Genomic DNA, 18,459 nt, shown 5'->3' with positions numbered 1-18,459 from the left:
GAAGGGGACAGCCATGAGATACAGCTGATTGTGTTGGTCAGGGGAACAAGAAAACAGAGATGAGGAGCATAGATAGAAGAGACAAGCAGGACACAACACAAATGAATAGACAAAAATTAATGGCATACAATCGTGGTATATAAAGACACACGAAGTGAAAAGAGTGGCGGAGAGGTGGATCATGGGAGGTCGCCCAGCAGCATGAGCCTATAGCAGCATAACTAAGAGATGGTTCAGGGAGGGTGAGTGTCTCCTGCACCCAAACTGTGAACTGATGCCACGGGAGAGAAGCCTGATAGCCAACTGCTCTCTTCCTATTTTATTTCTGGAAACTCTATGAACTACAAGTATCACTGAACTCTGGGAGTGAAGGGCTCTACTAGGATAATACATGGTCTTTAGATACAATGGGGTCAGATCATTCAGATCAGGACATGTTTCTCCTAAAGCACTAAAAACCAGCACAGCCCAAATAAGATGCAAAATACTGTATGGAGTTCCTTCATAGACAATGAGCCCATTTTGTGCTTTGCCTCAAACCCTTTCGGGCCTCAGCAAATGCATGTTGTGAAATAAAAGACAAATCAGTTGTGGAAAATATCTCTATTTAAAAAGCACAGTGTTTACTTTCACTGTCACATGCTTTGTCACAGCATCACAGATTAAAACTCCTACCTCTTGATTCTGTTGGGACAGTGGCATGTGGGTGGTGTGTGTCTGTAAACAAACCAAAATCTTTCTGTTCTGTGCAGTAAGAATTCAAGAACTCCACCTTGCAGTGAGAATTTATCATTTAGATGTTTTTTTTTGTTTTTTTTTTACATTTATATTGCTACCTGGTCACCAGACAAAAACCAGACCGAGTATTACAGGATCTGGTTAAAGAACAACACGAATCTCCATTTACCTGACAGTCTTGAATCTTTCATTTTCACCTATAGGTACTGGTTAACAAAAATCTCCACATGTGGCCTTATAATAGCAGAGAAGCTGCTGTGCACAAGGAACCCCACAACCTGTACAGTGTGAAAATGTCATAAATATTAGCCTCAACTTTCCAAAATATCTGTTTTGCTTGGCAGGTGATAGAGACGGGCTGCAGGGATGAGCCAGACTCTCAGTACTAATTAGTCAGATGGGAACACAGAATCAGAGAGTTATATAAAGTGGGTCTCATCATGGATGGACTATTTTTTTCATGTTTTTCTATAACAATGTTTTTTCAACTGTAAATTTCCAGGTGAAAGTTATTTTCTAAGGCTTATTATTTTGTCTTCCTAATTAAGACCTTTATATTCTATTCACTCCTTATCACGGCTTCTCTCTCTCATCAGATTTTAATATTCAGTATAATTTCAGTTTCCACAGTGGCAAATCTAACATGCATGTTTTTTTTTCTCTGTGTAAAGTCACAAGATGAATGTTTTTTGAGCATGCAGAGAGTGTGACAGCTGGAAAAGCTGGAGGTGTCTTGCACTTTGAAAAAACAAAGCAGAAGAAACCCTCTAATCACCTGGCATCTTAAACCTGGGTAGAGTTGAGAAAAAGATGTCACATGCAGTACTTCTGAGGATCAGCTTTAGGTATATAGATTTTTTTTTCCAAAAGCATGGAACCTTTTAAATATTCATGTTTACAACTTATAACCAGTAACAAAACAATCAAAAACCCTTCAACTGGGTTACAGCGGCTATGAGATCTTGCCTCACAGTGGCATTAGATAAATTAATGATGATCAGGCTAATGCTTTGCCCCTTGTTAGAGGGCCACGTTTCTTGTTAAATTCACAAATTTTGGAAAATGCATAACTTCTGGCAGGCTCAGCCTTTATTACTGATAGCAAACATACATTTTATTTGGCCGCTGCAAAGTTCTTTCTAAAAGATATATAAAAAATAAAAAGCCGAATATCAATAAAATAAATACATATATAAAATGTCAAAATGTCAGGAGCCACCCCCAACACACACACACACACACACACACACACACACACACACACACACACACACACACACACACACACACACACACACACACACACACACACACACACCAGGATCACCAAGGTCTGGCAATAGATTTCCTGCACTCCTAAGCACCAATTGCAATGCTTCTTGGGCCACGCCAAGGCAGCTGAATGTGTGTTTCACATCCTCACACTGCTGCTTATGGCAATATTGTTGGAATTTTGTTTATTGCATTGTATTGTAAGCTGGTCTAGACTGACAAGGGCAGGGTCATTCCTTCTAATGGGCAATGGGTGTTTTTTATTTATTTTTTTTCTTGCTTAAGGGAAGGTCATCCTCTTTCCGAGGTCCACATCGAGCTACTTATTCGCTTCAAAATATAAAGCTAAATAAATAAATGGATGAATGCATACATGAATAACAAACAGGCAACCCAGTCTTTTTATTCTTCCTCACCTTTTTCACAATTTGTGAAGAAATTGTGAACTTACAACATCAATAAGGAAGAATATTACAGAGGATTAATAAGCCGGCTACTAACTGACTAATGAAAATGTCCCTTTAATTAGGGAATACAGCTCAAATCTTAAAATGTATTATTAATACTAGGGGGGCAGATGGCACACAACAGTGATAAATGGAATTAAAAGACTGTGTGTAATTTATTATAAACGAAAAATGGGTAGCCTTATTGAACACTGGGAACACATAGTCTGCATTATGTCCAACCAAATATTCACTTAGTGAGATAACTATTTTAAGGAATAATTTTTTTTTTTTTTTGGCATTTTTGTATGACGTGTACTTTTTCAGCTTTTTAAGCTAAATCCCAGAAGAATAACAGAGTTAGTGGAGTTAAGCTTTTCCTTTCTGACACCACGCGGGAAATGAATTATTATAAATTTCCTGTTTCTCTTAATTTCATCAGTGTCATGTCCAAGGATTACATGACAATGTTATCTGTGCTACGTAGGGTATTTCAAAAGGAGGATTTCAAGGAGTGTTTTATTTGAACTCTTTTTCCTGTTATTATCATGCAAAAAAGTAGTTCTACGAAGGAGGACACGCTCGGTAATTAAGCTATAATGAATCTGTCTACTTCAGCTTATCCTCTAGTCTCCACCTCCCCATGACTGTCAGCTGTGCTGCCCATTGGTGATGAGGCTGGGGTAACGAGCCTTCAAAATCCTCCAATATGTGCGGAGATGGGCGGTAGCGCTTTACGCAGGGCTCTCAAGCGGCTGAAGTTAAAACTCCTGCGCGCTATTCTCGCGGAGTATGTCGAGGGTCCGCACGGTTAGATGCACGGGAGTCACTGCGTGTAGGCACCCCGCTGACTCCCAACACTTTGGGGGTTTTTATTTAGTCCAGTGAAACAGACCGGGGCATTTTACAGCAGCACCTCGGCAGAGCTCGCATAAATGGTGAAGATGTTGTTCTGTGGACTTCTCCTGTGTTTTTCCATAACAGGTACTGTTTTCGCGCAGCCTGACAGCTCTGGATTATTTTACGCAATGAGATCAGAACTGTCTGAAGATGCTATCTTGGTGGCCAACAACGGAATACGCGTGCCTTTCGGGAGGTCAGTCTTTATCGATCCCATCAATGATTTGGTCATTCAGACGCAGCCCGGGGACCGGTGCAGCATCACCGTCCTCGATAATGATCCGCTCTCACAGAGACCGGGGCACCTCTCTCCCAAAAAGTTTCTCTGTGATTTTGGCCCCAATGATGTGATGTACTCCCACTACGGATCAAGAAGTCCAGCTAAAGACAGAGTGAGGCTGCAGCTCAGGTACGACGCGCAAACCGAAACGGTTATTATCCCGTTTATGATGGAGGTTGAAGTAATGTTTACGCAGCTAGAGTTACTCACCAAAAACATGCCTCTGACTGTTAATAACCTCAAGGGGATCAGTAACCCTATTGATAAGAAGATTTTAGAGTTCACTTATGACGGAGACTCTCACAAATGCGAGGTGACATCCCAGTCTAGCAGCGGCGCGCTGCCCAGATACGGAAAACTCATTGATGGGGGTAAACTTTCTAAAATGATGGACTGTGATGAATTCACACAAGCTGACATCCGCTATGAGCACACTTTTGACCGTAAGTCTCCAAACAGGGATTATGTTCCCATGGTTGTGGAGCTGCATGATAAGGAAGGCAACCTAGTGAAACAGGAGTATTTTCACCTTGTGGTTCGAATCAAGCAGGGAGACGAAAATACTGCCCCCAAACCCAGCTTTGTGTCTATGATGATGATGGAGGTCAGCCAGTTTGTCATGACTGCCCTTACCCCTGATATGCTTGCTGCTGAAGATGCCGAGTCAGACCCAGATGAGCTTATTTTCAACATTACCTCCCCCTTATCTTATGAGGAGGGCTATATAGTGAGCACTGATGACAGAAACCTCCCCATCACATCCTTCTACCAGAGAGACTTGTCTGATCTGAAAATAGCTTATAAGCCGCCCTCCCTGGATTCAGACACTGAGAGGATTTTCCAGCTTGAATTTGAGGTGGTGGACACCGACGGGGCCATCTCAGACCCATTTGCTTTTATGATCGTTGTGAAGCCCATGAACACTCTGGCCCCCGTTGTGACACGCAACACGGGCCAGCTGCTGTATGAGGGCCAGTCTCGGCCCCTCTTCAGCGCTCACAACTTGGAGATCAGCGATGAGGACAACCTTGACTCCGTCAGAATCACAGTGGTAGATGGGTTGCGCCACGGGGACCTCACGGTTCTGGGCTCTCACAGGAAATTCTTCACACCCGCAGACCTCGCAATAGGAGTTGTTGTGTACCAGCACGATGGGACTGACACATACAGCGACAACATTGTCTTCAAAATGACAGATGGCCAAAATGAGGTTGAATTTCTCTTTCCCATTACAATTGTTCCCACTGATGATGAGCCGCCGATCATAAATGCCAACACCGGTCTGGTGCTGTTCAAAAATCAAATGATGCCTATATCTCCTCTCATGCTCAGTGCGGCCGATATTGATTCTGAGGACTCAGCTATTAAATTCATTATTGTCCCACCTTTTTCTTCTATTGGCACAGTACTCCTAAGGCAGTCAGATGCCCCAGAGGACCCCTCCTCTTGGAAATTCAATGCTGAGGAAGAAGTATACGAGAAAGAGGTGACAGAATGGCTTCAGAAAGATATCACTGATGGGAAGTTGTTTTACAAGCACACAGGCCCTCACAACACAGATACAGTCACTGATCAGTTTGTATTCACAGTTCAGGATGACAATGATCCCCCTAATGTGTCAGGAGAGAGCGTATTTATAATCCGTGTTTTACCTGTCGATGACGTACCCCCCGAGCTGTTCCCTGGCACCGCCCTGCAGATGATTGTTCAGGAGTATAAACTCACTCCCTTTAGCAAAGAAATTCTGCGCTATACTGATTTAGACTCTGAGGATCGTGACCTCAAATATACAGTTATCCATCCCCCCACAGATACAGATGAAAATAACCCCGTTGTGTTTGGTTCTTTGGTTCTGACAGAGAGCCCCGACACTGATGTAACAGAGTTCACACAAGCTCAAATTAACCACCACAAGGTCTCCTACAATCCCCCAGATGTTGAGCTTGGAATCACAGCCCACGTTGTGCAATTTCGTTATACTGCTGAAGACACAGCTGGAAACAGTGTAGAAGGGGCTTTCACCATCTATCTCCAGCCTGTTAACAACAAACCCCCTCAAATCACAAACACCGGCTTTACTGTGTTTGAAGGGGGCATACATATCATCACAATTGCTGAGCTAGATGCTACAGACCCTGACACTGAGAGTGAACGAATAACCTTTAGCCTGAGCCAGCCTCCTAAGCATGGTCAGATCCAGGTTGCATTCACTGACCTGGAGAAAAAAGGAGTTTTCAGACTTGAGGATATCTCAGAGGGAAAGTTATCATATATTCATGGTGGAGAAGAGACGGTAAGCGATGAGTTTCAGCTGGATGTCAGTGATGGGATTCACATTGTAACCGTGACGGTCAAAGTAAATGTAAAGCCTGTCGATGATGAATCTCCAACCATCAGCTTGCCTGCGGGAACAATCGGGTCTCATATGGAGGTGCTGGAAAATGGAGCCACAGAATTTACAACTAATGTGATTCAAGGGCATGACGATGACACAGATGACCTCCAGCTGACCTTTATTGTGGAAGATCCTCCAGTTATGGGTGAAATATTGGTTAAAGGAGTCCCTAACTCTAGGTTTACTCAGGCTGATATAATTAACGGCGTAGTTGTCTATGCACACACTGGTGGTGAGATAGGTCTCACCTCTCAACAAGATGGCTTCAATCTGACTCTTACTGACATGTCTGATGATTGGAGAGTAGGTGGCAATAAGGTCACCGGAGTCCATGTTCAGGTCACCATCCTTCCTGTTGACAGTCAGGCCCCTGAGGTTGGAGTTGGTATTCAGTTCAGTGTCATTGAAGGAGAAAAATATGCCATTGGCCTTCAGCACTTGAGCGCTGATGATACAGACACTCCAACTGATGATATCCTTTGCACTATTATTGTGCAGCCCACTGCCGGCTATGTGGAGAATATATCTCCTGCTCCAGGCTCAGAAAAGTCCAGGTCAGGAACAGCTATCAGTGCTTTTACCATCAGAGACATCAGGGAGAGAAATATCTACTATGTGCAGAACATTCACAAAGGCGTTGAGCCAGTGGAGGACAGATTCATATTTAGGTGTTCTGATGGTATAAATTTCTCAGAAAATCATTTTTTCCCAGTTGTTATAATCCCAGCGAATGATGAAAAGCCTGAGATTTACTTGAGGGAGATAGTTGTGATGGAAGGGATGAACATTGCCATCGACTCACAAATTCTGAACGGAGCTGATGCCGATATTCCATCTGAAGAGCTGATGTTTATGATTTCCAAACCTCCCAAACATGGTGCCATTTTAAACCAGCTAGCCACAGGCTCCATTTTGGTGACTAATTTCACTTTAGAGCAGATTAGAGAGGCGTCAAGTATTATTTATGAGCACGATGACTCAGAGACAACAGAGGACAGCTTTGATGTCATTCTGACTGATGGAAACTACTTGGTTCAAAAAACAGCCACGGTTATGATCATTCCTGTTGATGATGAGACCCCCAGAATGCTCATCAATGATGGTCTGGAGGTGGAAATTGGGGAGACGAAAGAAATCAACAATAAAATGCTCAAAGCGACAGATTTAGATTCAGATGACAGTACACTTACATACGTTATCCGGTTTGGGCCTGGTCAGGGTCTGCTGCGGAGGAAAACCCCATCCGGGTTTCTGGAAAACATCACGCTCAGCATGAATTTCACACAAGATGAAATAGATGCAGGACTTATAGTTTACACACACAACGGACAGGAGGGCATTCGAGACTTGATCAAATTTGATGTCACTGACGGGTTAAACCCACTGATTGATCGTTATTTCTACATCACTGTGGACAGCATTGATATGGTCTTCCCTGATGTGGTCAGTAAAGGTGTGTCTCTGAGAGAAGGCGGCAGGGTGACTTTGACTACAGATCTTCTAAGTACCACTGATCTCAACAGCCCTGATGAGAACTTGGTCTTCACTGTCACAAGGGTCCCTGTTAGAGGCCACCTAGAGTGTACGGACACTCCTGGGATTCCCATCGTGTCTTTTACCCAACTCCAACTGGCTGGCAGTAAGATTTATTACATCCATACGTCAGACGATGAGGTGAAAATGGACAGTTTTGAGTTTGAAGTTACTGATGGCTACAATCCTGTTTTCAGAACATTCAGAATCTCGATTGTGGATGTCGATAATAAAAAACCCGTTGTGACTGTAAACAGCCTAGCTGTCACGGAAGGGCAGGTTAAGCTGATAACACCTTTTGAGCTCACTGCTGAAGACCAGGACACAGCCGAGAAGCTGATAACATTTACCGTCATCCAGCCACCTGTTCATGGCAAATTGCTCTATAACCAGTCCACACCTATCACCAGCTTCTCAAAACAAGACCTCAATGAAAATCTAATCAGCTACAAGCACTACGGAACTGACTCCTCAGAGGACTCTTTCTCCTTTACCGTCACCGATGGCACACACGCCGACTTCTACGTTTTCCCTGACACCGTTTTTGAGACCAGGCGCCCTCAAACCTTGAAGATCACCATCGCGGCAGTCGACAATGGTGTCCCCCAAATTGTGGTGAATAAAGGTGCACCCACTTTAAAGACTTTGGCCACGGGTCACCTGGGATTCCCCATCAGCTCCAAGGTGCTGAAAGCAGAGGACAGAGATGGCAGTCCAGCCTTGCTGCTGTTCCACATCACCACCCAGCCAAAACATGGTTACATCATTAATCTGGGGCACGGCAACAACTCCATCAATACTTTCAGTCAAGGTAAGCTATGAGCACAACACCTACCAGCTCTTTAATGGGTCGGCATGAATATTGAATGTGGAGGAAATAATCAAACCGCACTGATTTTGTTCAGTAATCTGTCATATCTAGTAAACAAAATGCTCATTTCACTCTATAAGAATCATCTATCAATTATTATTACTTTATAAGGAAGCATGCCGATCCCTAAAAATTTTAAAAGGATTATTGCTTTATGTGTTCAAATACAAGGTCGCTCAGAGAAACAGTGCTAGACATTTCAGTTCCTCACAAATCTGTAAGTTTTGATTAATTTTTCCAGCCTACCAACGATTTTAATTTATGGAGTAATAATTATTCAAACGTGTGACAAGTGCAGGCCTGGGAATTTCAATAGTTAATTTGCGCGCCTGATTTAGATGTGCTTTGCTCATCAAATCATAATTAGCAGACCAAAGTTAGAGGCTGGTGTTTCGCACAAATGTCTTGTAGACAGTTAGGGATGAATAATTTATTATTTCTGCATCTCTGGGGAAATGTTCACATCTGATGTTCTCCACAGTGGTCTGTTAAATGAAGCAGGACAGAAGTGGGGGGATCGTGTGAAAAGGTCAGCGCAGAGCTTCGAGTGACAGGATGGCATTTGAGTTGGAGCACATTCGGATAGTTTGACCGGGGTCAAGTCAATTTGAAAGAATTTGTTGAAATGCATTTTTATACCTCCGCCAACACACGGAGCACACCGTGCCACAATTTGAACACATTTTTTGCATTTGTGCATATTTGGTGACTGATATTAGAGGCGGAATCAAAGCAACAATGCCGCTGATTGAGGCTTAAAGCGATGCAATCAATGCTGTATTTCAGATCATGCTGAGGCAATTAGACCAACAAGTAAGAAATTTCACCTGCTTGTGACACAGCTTGGCTTAAGCTTATACACGGGCTGAGAAAACAGTGTCAAAAAAAGAGCTCTTGAGTCTGCAGGAGATGGACACTTCTGACACTTCTGTGGCTGCGGTCTTCGAAAAAAAAAAAAAGGGCATAGATGAGACAAGAGTGCTGCAGGAATGAGAAACAAAGGGCAGAAGAGGGGCAAGAGAGAGCAAGTAAAGTGGAAGACAGTGCAAAAGAGGCAAGAGAAAAGGAGGGGTGGGGGAGGTGTAGGTGACATGAGAGAAATAAAGAATGAGGGAAGAGGCGTGAGAGATTGAGTGAGAGAGAGAGCAAACAGGCTCGTCAGAAGAATCAGTCAGGTGAAAGAGACAATCCCTCGCTCTTTATTTACTCATCCTATTTCCAGGGCACATCCCGTGAGGCTTTCTTTTTAAATATTTAATGAACAATGTGCCCCTAGTTCACAGTGTTTACTTTGTATTTGTAAGGCCCTCAGGTTCAAGTATATGCCACAGAGAAGATCCTTCTCAGGCGCCATCTCCTGTTCGATTAGATTTGACTCAATAATCTGAAAAGATGAACAGCAGTATGAAAGTAAACGATGCACTTACTGAAGTCATTGCATCACATAAAAGGTATATTTTTTGTCACCATTCATGTTCAGCACAAGAGTAGCAGACTTAAGATTCGTCCCGCCAGGAGTCAGGAGTTTATACTTTTATGAACCTGCTTCCTCTGACATCTATTATTAAAGGAGGTGGTTTGAAGGGGCAAAGCCCTTTCACAGCCTTGATGATTTTTCTGCACTGTAATGGGTGTTTGTGGAGGCTGGTGGGGGGGGAAAAATGCAGGCAGGGCCCTGTAATTCAGCAAAGTTTGAAAACAGCTGTGGAAGAGTGGCTCCAACTCCTGTTTTTAACATTCTTACCTTGTCTGTCATTAAAAAGATCCATTGTCACCTGGTTTTGAGCGCTGATGAAACAGTGAGTTGGCTGTTTCTGGATTTAAATGCATTCTGCTGGTTTAGCTTGAGCTCTCTTGGATTTGAGGTTGCGCCCTTATCGTCCTGGATTACGGATGCATGACTTTCAGAATGCTTTCTCTGGTGGAAAATTGTTCATGCTGAGTACTGATAAGGAATTGAATCAGTGTGATACTAGAGACCTGCTGTTACTGTAGCTGATACGGTACTGAAGCGGGACAGCTTCCATCTTTGAGCAATTATTTGACAGAGAGAGTGTTTGAACGAGCCATAATGCAACTTCAAAGTGTGTTTGAGGCTATTTCTGTAGTCAGCATGAAAGACAACATGAAGGTTTTTTGCACTCTTAAAATGCAAATTTTATTTACTAAATATGTTTATTTTTTCTTTTTTAATCTTGACAAGGACAAATGTCTCAGAGATGCGATTGGTATTTTAGCCATCACCTTGCTTTAAATTGGAGCAAACGGATATATATTTATTTTATCACGCATCATCTCACATTCACTTCACCGTGTAAGCCATGACTTTAAAATGCCGAGCAGGCTACAGTGGCCCTCATTTGCATTCTATAAATAATTATGTCTTTTTTCTGTTTGCTTGTCATTTTGATTTTGCTTTTGGCCCTTTGTTGGATTTCAGGTGATAGAGTTTTATTATGTCTGCACAAATTTTCGCTTCACTTTGTTTTATTTTCAGATCTGATTTTTACACCTGATTTAACAAAGTTTTATTTAAGAAAGATTAAAAAAACAAAAACAACAAAAGTTCCTTTTTTGTTGCAGCCGACGTTGATGACCTGAGCGTCTGCTATGTGCTGCGGAGTGGAGAAAATGCTACGTCTGATGTCTTCCATTTCTCTGTTGAGGATCACGGTAAGGGTTCACCTTTTTATTTTTTTAGATTTGCATTTAATCATCTGTCAGTACCACTCCTCTTTGCTCTGCAGTAGCTGTCCGGCTTCAAAAAAATTGCTTCTTAACCATTCAGTAATTCAGAGCTCGTGACGGACCTACAAGTCAGCTGTCAAGCATTTTTATTCTAGCTCAGACTGAGATCAGTTGTGTAATTTTGTAAATTGTTCCCAGCAGATTTTATAAACAGATCAGTGAGGTTCATTTTTGCTGTGATTGCATTTGATTCAGGATTTGCCCATAAAATGATCTGCCATTCAGAGAAGCCTTGTAGAATATCAATTGTGACAAATCTGCATAGGCCAGCAGAGGTGTTCTGCCTGTAACTGTGTACTGCTGCATTGTATTAACTTATTAGGAAAATGATTAGATGTCCAGGGTCACCGAAGACAGGAGACTCTTTGTGGTGTGAAGATCACCGCACATCATTTTTACAGTTCATCGAGTTAATGAGACTGACTGTGCAATTTGTAAATATGACTGCAGGATATGTCAAGCAGTATTAGTGCATATTTCATCTTGAATACAAGATAATTTCTCAGGGGTTATTTTTTTGTCAGAGCGCAAGATTAACAATATGTATTTAAAATAATCACTGACACGAGGTTTTTTTTATTCCCTTTTTTGTCTCATAAACAGTTTTCATAAGCAGAGTGATGAACATTTTTGTTTGGAAAAATAACCGCATGCTTTCATTTTATGTGTAAAGACAGTATCAAAATATTACCTCCTTTCTATTTTGGTTTAAACTAACATTACATGTGTAATAACTGCCAATCGTGGCCCAATTTGCACATAAAATTAACACTTAGAAGTCACCATATCTTATACTGCATGCATTTGTGCATTAATTTAGCATCCTTTCATGGAGGCAGCTGCTAATTAAGTAATCAGCAAACCTCAGTGAGTGATGACGCGCTCAAGAGGTGGTTGAATTTGCTTAAAACTAAGTATGGGAATTTCATACTGAAGTAATGCTAGTAATACTAAACAGAAATGCTCATTACTGAATCAATATTTGAGCTGGAAAAAATATTTGGAAATGTGCTCTGCATGAAAAAATGCAGCAAAAATGTGCAAGAGTAGAAGCCTAAGCTTTCCAACCACTCCCTCTAAGTGGGATATATTGAAAATACCAAAATATATGCAAAATTTCATATTTTTTTTTATTTGTTAAAAGCTATCAATACAAGACAGATTACATGTGTGTGAATGAAAGGGAGACAGGTGTAACAGTGAAGCTGCAAGGAGTGCAGGTAGTGCAGGTAGACGAGTTTAAATATCTTGGATCAACCATCCAAGGCAGGGTGGAGTGGAGACAAGCGTCAGGGGTGATTTGTGACAGAAGGATCGCAGCAAGAGTGAAAGGGAAGGTTTACAAGAGGGTACTGAGACCTGCTGTGATGTGTGGTTTGGAGACGGTGGCACTGACAAAAAGACAGGCAGCAGAGCTGGAGGTGTCAGAGTTGAAGATGTTAAGATTTTCATTGGGAATGTCCAGACAGGATTAAAAATGAGCACATCAGAGGGACAGCTCAGGTTGAGCGGTTTGGAGAGGCGAGGCTGAGATGGTTTGGACATGTGCGGTGGGGGGGGGCGTAAGCTGGATATATTTGACAAAGGGTGTTGAATATGGAGCTGTCAGGCAGGAGGAAAAGAGGAAGACTACAGAGGAGGTTCATGGATGTCGTGAAGGAGGACATGCAGAGCGTTGGTGTGACAGAGGACGATGATAGGGATAGGGTGATGGAGGCAGATGATCTGCTGTAGTGACCCTTAAAGGGAACAGAAGTTCAGAAGTTAGGTATCTCTACAACCAAAATAATTATTGTCATACTTATATTTATTTATATTAGTTATAAACAATTGTTATATTTATTATGTAAAAGAGGTTTGTTGCAGTGTAAGATAATGAGCAAAGAAGCACAGGGGATGATGTTGGCTTACATAAAATATAAATTTCTACAATAAACGTCTTCATAATATGTTCACACTAAGTTTAAATGTGCTGCCTGCAACACCACAAATCCTCATTTTTGTTCCAAAATAGATAATGGGATTAGAAATGTAGTTATTATTGGCTGTTGTTCTCTACTTCTGTCTTCTTTGACTAACACACTGGTGATCATCTTCTGTCTTCTTGTACTGAGACATACCATAGAGGTTAACTGAGTCCACATCTGATGTCCGGACATCTACAGTTCAGTTGCAGTGGTCATTTCGTTTCACTCCATTACACATTTACAGGGTTTTTTACACTTTGGTTTCAAACGAGCTCTTCTGCCGTCCCTCCCGAGCTTAGCAAACAAAACTGGGATTAAAATTTTTTTCCTGGAGCAGAACTTATTCATCCAGAATAAATCAACACAAAAAGCTGCTTTTAAATGTACAGTAGAAAAAAACAAACAAAAAAACAGGTGATCCACCTGTTTTATATTAGCACATTTGAAACAAGGTGCAGCTCACACCCAGTTCAGTCCATCTGTTCATTTTCCTCCTCTATGATCAGTCATGATAATACAACACAATAAAGACTATGCACTCAGAACAATTGATGTGGAGTATTTAAAGATTACCAACACAGCTTCCCTGTGAATCATACAAGACTTTGTATCATTTAGAGCTGAGTTAATACAGTACTGTGCAAAAGTCTTGAGCTACCCATTTCTTTTCTTTTTTTTTTTAAGTAGTCTTCAGGAATAGTTCTCCAGGCTTCTTGAAGGACATTTGAAGCTCTTCTTTGGATGTTGGCTGCATTTTGTTCCTTTGTCTGTCAGGATGATCCCACTCTGCTTCAGTAATGTTGAGGTTCAGATTCTTGGGAGTCCAATCCACAACACACACTGCCAGTGTTTTTACTGCTTTGGCAGTGTGTTTGGAATCATGTGGAAAAATGAATCCGCTGCCAATCAAAGGCTTTCCAGATGGAATATGATGGACAAAAATCTGACAGCATTCTCCTACATTCATAATTGCATCAATTTGACAAGATCCCCAAACCACGACAGAGCCTCCCCAGATGGAATGTCACCACTCACTGTTGTACATCTCTCCTGTCCTCTTCCACACATATTGATGACAATTCACATAATTCAGCCCTTTCTGCCTGTTTTCCTTCCTTAAGAATGGCTTCTTGACAGCCACTCTTCCACTGAAGACCAGTGGCTGTTTGCTGAAGCCACTGATGAGGCTTCAGCAAACAGCTGAACTGAAGGGCCAGATGCACCTCTCAGATCCTTGATTTTTTTTTTTCCCCCTGTTTCTTAAGGACACAATTTTCAGATACTGTTCACCTGCTGTGGATGATTTTTGATTTTTTTTTTTTTTTTGTCCTGTCACTTCTTTTTGTCCTACACTTGTTCAGTTTCCTCAGTTTTTCACGGACACACTGCACATCATGCTGAGACATGCCAAGATATGTTTTTTTTTTTTTTTTGCACAGTACTGCATAATGTTAACATCATGGGTTACCCCCCAAGTGGCCAATAGATTATCACAGTCCTTTTGATACGAATTGCAAAGTAACTCAAGAAAGAAATTGTGCATTGTACATTTTTGGACTAAAAACCTGAACTAGTGGTTTTATGAATTACATTCAGACCAATTTTTTTCGGTCTTTTTCATCCTCTGGTTCTTGTGCACTTAAAAGAAAGTGCTAATGCGTCAAAGAATAACAGTTCCTTTATGAACATGAAAGCAAAAACATTGACTAATTGATTGCCCATGCTTCTGTAAAGTTCTTAGATTTTTTTTTCTTTTTCTCTGCTCTTGGCAACATTCTTGTTTAACTAAAAAGGCCTTAGGCTTTTAAAGGAGACACTGCTTGAAGTACATGACTGTGTATCATCAGTCCATAAGTTTGTGGATCCTATTCCTGTTATAGAATTTGAGATGCAAGGACAAAAATGTTTAAAAGCCTAACGCTAATACTGTAAAGGTGATGCTTCAGTGAATCACAGCAGTGGGTACTGTAGCATCCTTCTCCAAAACTTCCTATCCCAGATCTCTCCCAAATAGTCTTCCAAGACTCCATTGTCCAAGATGTGTTATGCTCTTACGATGTATTAATGTAAATGCAAGCAAGTATCTCCTTAGTTTATAAAGATGTGTTAAAACACTCTTCCATGTGTGCGCTGGTACATGTACGCACTCATGCAGGCAATCACGCCCATGCATACGCAGTAGAGAACAGAGGGGTAGCTGTAGGCAAAGGGGCGTCCAAGCCTCCAGCACAAAGAGGTGTTTGATATTTAAGAGCCCAGGCAACGCTGTGGGTAATGAGAGCCCTGGGCGTCTGAGCTGGGCAGAGCTCCGAGGCAAGCACTGGTAATTGTGCGGCCCCATTACAGGCTCATCTAGAGGGGAAGAGTGGCAGGAAGAACCTTCTGTCACAGATTAAGACAAGCTAGGATCATTATGGTTAACCACAGTGGGCTGGAGCACAACTCCCAGGCTTTCCCAGGCTTCTCTTTGCAGCAATGTGAGGAAAAAAAAAAAAGCAGCAGAAAACAGAGCAAATTACAAATGATGCAAATTTGAAGTTTATGCAAACAAAATGCAATACAGAAGATAACAGTGGTTTTAATGATCAATTCTCAATTCATCATAGAGATTTAAACAAATACATTTTTCAAAAGCAGAAGATGAAAATAGACATCACAGAAACTGGAGCTCAAACATTTTGAGGGATTTTTGAATGGAAAAAAAACTATGATGATCATAGCAGCTGCTGATGTGGAGTGCCCAATCATTTTATTTACTATTTGTTTCAGTTTTTAAAATTTATTTGAACTAAAAGGATTACTTTTTTACACTCTAATGGTATGTGTAATTAAAATTCTCTAAGATATCTCACCAATAGTGCTTTGTAGTGGATGGTTTTAATTACATTTCTAACCTTGAACTGATATATTTGTTATTTGAGGTCTTTGGAGTGTTCAGACTAGCAGAAACATTGCACCACCAACGATGGTACTGTTACATTTTTAAATCGCTTAATGCTACAAACTCAATTTGATTCACCTGCAGTGGGTGGGCGGCAGCAGCACCGGTGGATATCTTCAAATCTCAGTTTTAAAAAAATACATAAATAAAAAGATGTATGACCAGATAAACCTGAGGGTAATAGAGAAGAAGAATACCCCTGATCCTGGCTTTTCTCTACTTTCTCCTCCCACTGCAAATGAGATTGATTATTACAATAGGCCCCTTTCACCCCTCTACCCCCCCTTGTGCTCATGAGGAGCCCGGGTACACCACTGCTTCATCTAAATCTACTACACTTAAAGCACTCCCTGCTGCTTCGATAGCCCAATTTTAGTCACCTTTCATTGCGCACAATGCACATTAAATGCAGTCCTAGGTCCTCCCCGCATCCATCTTATTCACAGCTAAATACTTTGTGTGCAACTTTTCCTTTCCTAGTGTTAGAAGACTAATTATCACCACATATACTGCAAGGTCACCATTTCTTTATCGTCACTTTGTGTTTGTGCGTGATGTATGATTGGTTGTGGCTCTGTGGACCCACTTTGAGTTGTTGTTTTGTTTTTTTTCTAATCTCTTCAAAAGGCCTTTTTTCATAAAAGCAGTGCCAACTTTTGAGATGAAATGACCTCCTTGGGTTGTCCTCTTCTCTAGTAAATGATAAGCGTAGCAAATTATTTATGTACATACAGATTTTCTTTCAAATGGATGAAAGAAATTGTTACTGAAAAAGAACAGAGTCCATTTTTAAATAACTTCTTTAATAACTTTTATGCTTATACTTTCATGCTTATAGCATGGCTCAGAAATCTGATGTTATGTATGAACTCAGAGAATGTAAACGAAAGTTTAGAAATCCGAGTTTCTACCGCGCGGTATTTATTCTACTGTATTTCCTCAGTCTTCTTTTAGATTTGGAAGTTCAGATGGACGTGAAAGCACCTGAAAAACAAACAATTAGAGGGTTAAACTGTCTGTCGCCATGGTCACAAATGAGCCAGGTTAATCCTTTGACCTTTTCTCTGTTGTTAACCTTTTTGGTTGTTGTTGTTAAAGCAATGTGTACTTATCAAAGCAGAATGGCAAGGTAATACATCATCATGCTCCACAGACATATGTGCGCGCACACACACACACACATACACACTAAAGCATCCCCTGGCTTTAGTAGAGGATTCTCTTTATCTGTCTGCATTCAAGAATTTACTGTCACTCTTCTCCCAGGGCCCGGCTCCCCCATCCTCACCCTCTACATCTCCTCTTCTCACACTGTCAGTATTAGATCTGTGCTCAACGTGTTCCATTCATTTTCAATTCTTTAACACAGCTCGGCATCTGTGTTCAATACACATTTTCTTCTTTAGTGTTATTTTTGCCTGTCTCACCATCATTGTCCTCTTTTCCTCCTGAGGTAAAGTCTTGCCTTCCAGTCTCGTCGAGTTAAATTTGAAAACGCGCTGCGGTTTATTGTGATGAGTGTCGAGGCTGTATCAGGCATTAGGATTTGGTTTTACTGTCTAACCCTCGCTTGTATAGCACCTTTAAAGATTGACATCCTCCCCGCGTGGATGTCAATGTGCTGATGGCTCTTTCTGTTGTAGGATTACAGCGCGTTGTGCAGTGTTGCTTGTGACGATCTGCATCTCATTAGAACCTTGAGATGAGAGCATTAGGCACTGAGAGATGTGTAGGGGTTTTTCTGTGTTTCTCCGTGCAGACAGCTGATGCTTGACGTGTAATTCAAACACTGAAACATGACCAAACATCCTCAAATCTCTGGAGCGAATATAAACACCCTCTTACTTTTTTTTTTTTTTGCCATATAAATGCTGTCATTTACATTTGTATGAATACAATATTTTGCTTCTGGTTATCAGCACTGGATTTTTACTCATCTTTAGTGAATTAGTTGCCTTTTTTAAAGCACATTTCACTTTCTTTCTCTTCTTTTTTTGCAGTTTTTCCATTTAATTTTCACCCTGTCCGTCCTCTGTCATAGAAGCATATGATTTACACTATGCAAAATAAAACTGGATGAATAATACAACTCCAGCTCACCTAACTGCTTTCTGGTTATTTTTAATGGATCTTAAGGAACCTTTAATTTGTAGTTAAAATTAATACGCATTTCATCTTCATGTAAAATGTAGGCATTTTTTCTGTTTATAATAATACACAGGCAGTAGGAGCTTTTCTGGTCTCTAATTAATTATTTTTATTTTAAAATCCTCAGATTAAAACAAACATCCAGCTTTTTGTTGTTAAGCACTTTTTGATGTTTATCTTTAAAGGTGCTATACAAATTAAATTTTACTTACTTACTTAA

The 18,459-nt window shown here is 41.1% G+C and overlaps 1 protein-coding gene across 1 annotated transcript in view; it reads left to right on the top strand.

Annotated features, from left to right (window-relative positions):
- The first annotated feature begins 3,400 nt into the window (after positions 1-3,400).
- Positions 3,401-18,459, top strand: part of frem2a (FRAS1 related extracellular matrix 2a) — a 73,935-nt gene continuing 58,876 nt past the window's right edge. The window contains exons 1-2 of the mRNA XM_030746369.1: positions 3,401-8,375; positions 11,019-11,108. Coding sequence (XP_030602229.1) covers positions 3,401-8,375; positions 11,019-11,108 — 5,065 coding nt within the window. The remainder of the gene's footprint in view (positions 8,376-11,018; positions 11,109-18,459) is intronic.

The sequence above is a fragment of the Archocentrus centrarchus genome, chromosome 14 (assembly GCF_007364275.1).
Source record: "Archocentrus centrarchus isolate MPI-CPG fArcCen1 chromosome 14, fArcCen1, whole genome shotgun sequence".
In the NCBI taxonomy this organism is placed as follows: domain Eukaryota; kingdom Metazoa; phylum Chordata; class Actinopteri; order Cichliformes; family Cichlidae; genus Archocentrus; species Archocentrus centrarchus.
This window is presented reverse-complemented; position numbering and strand designations above follow the sequence as displayed.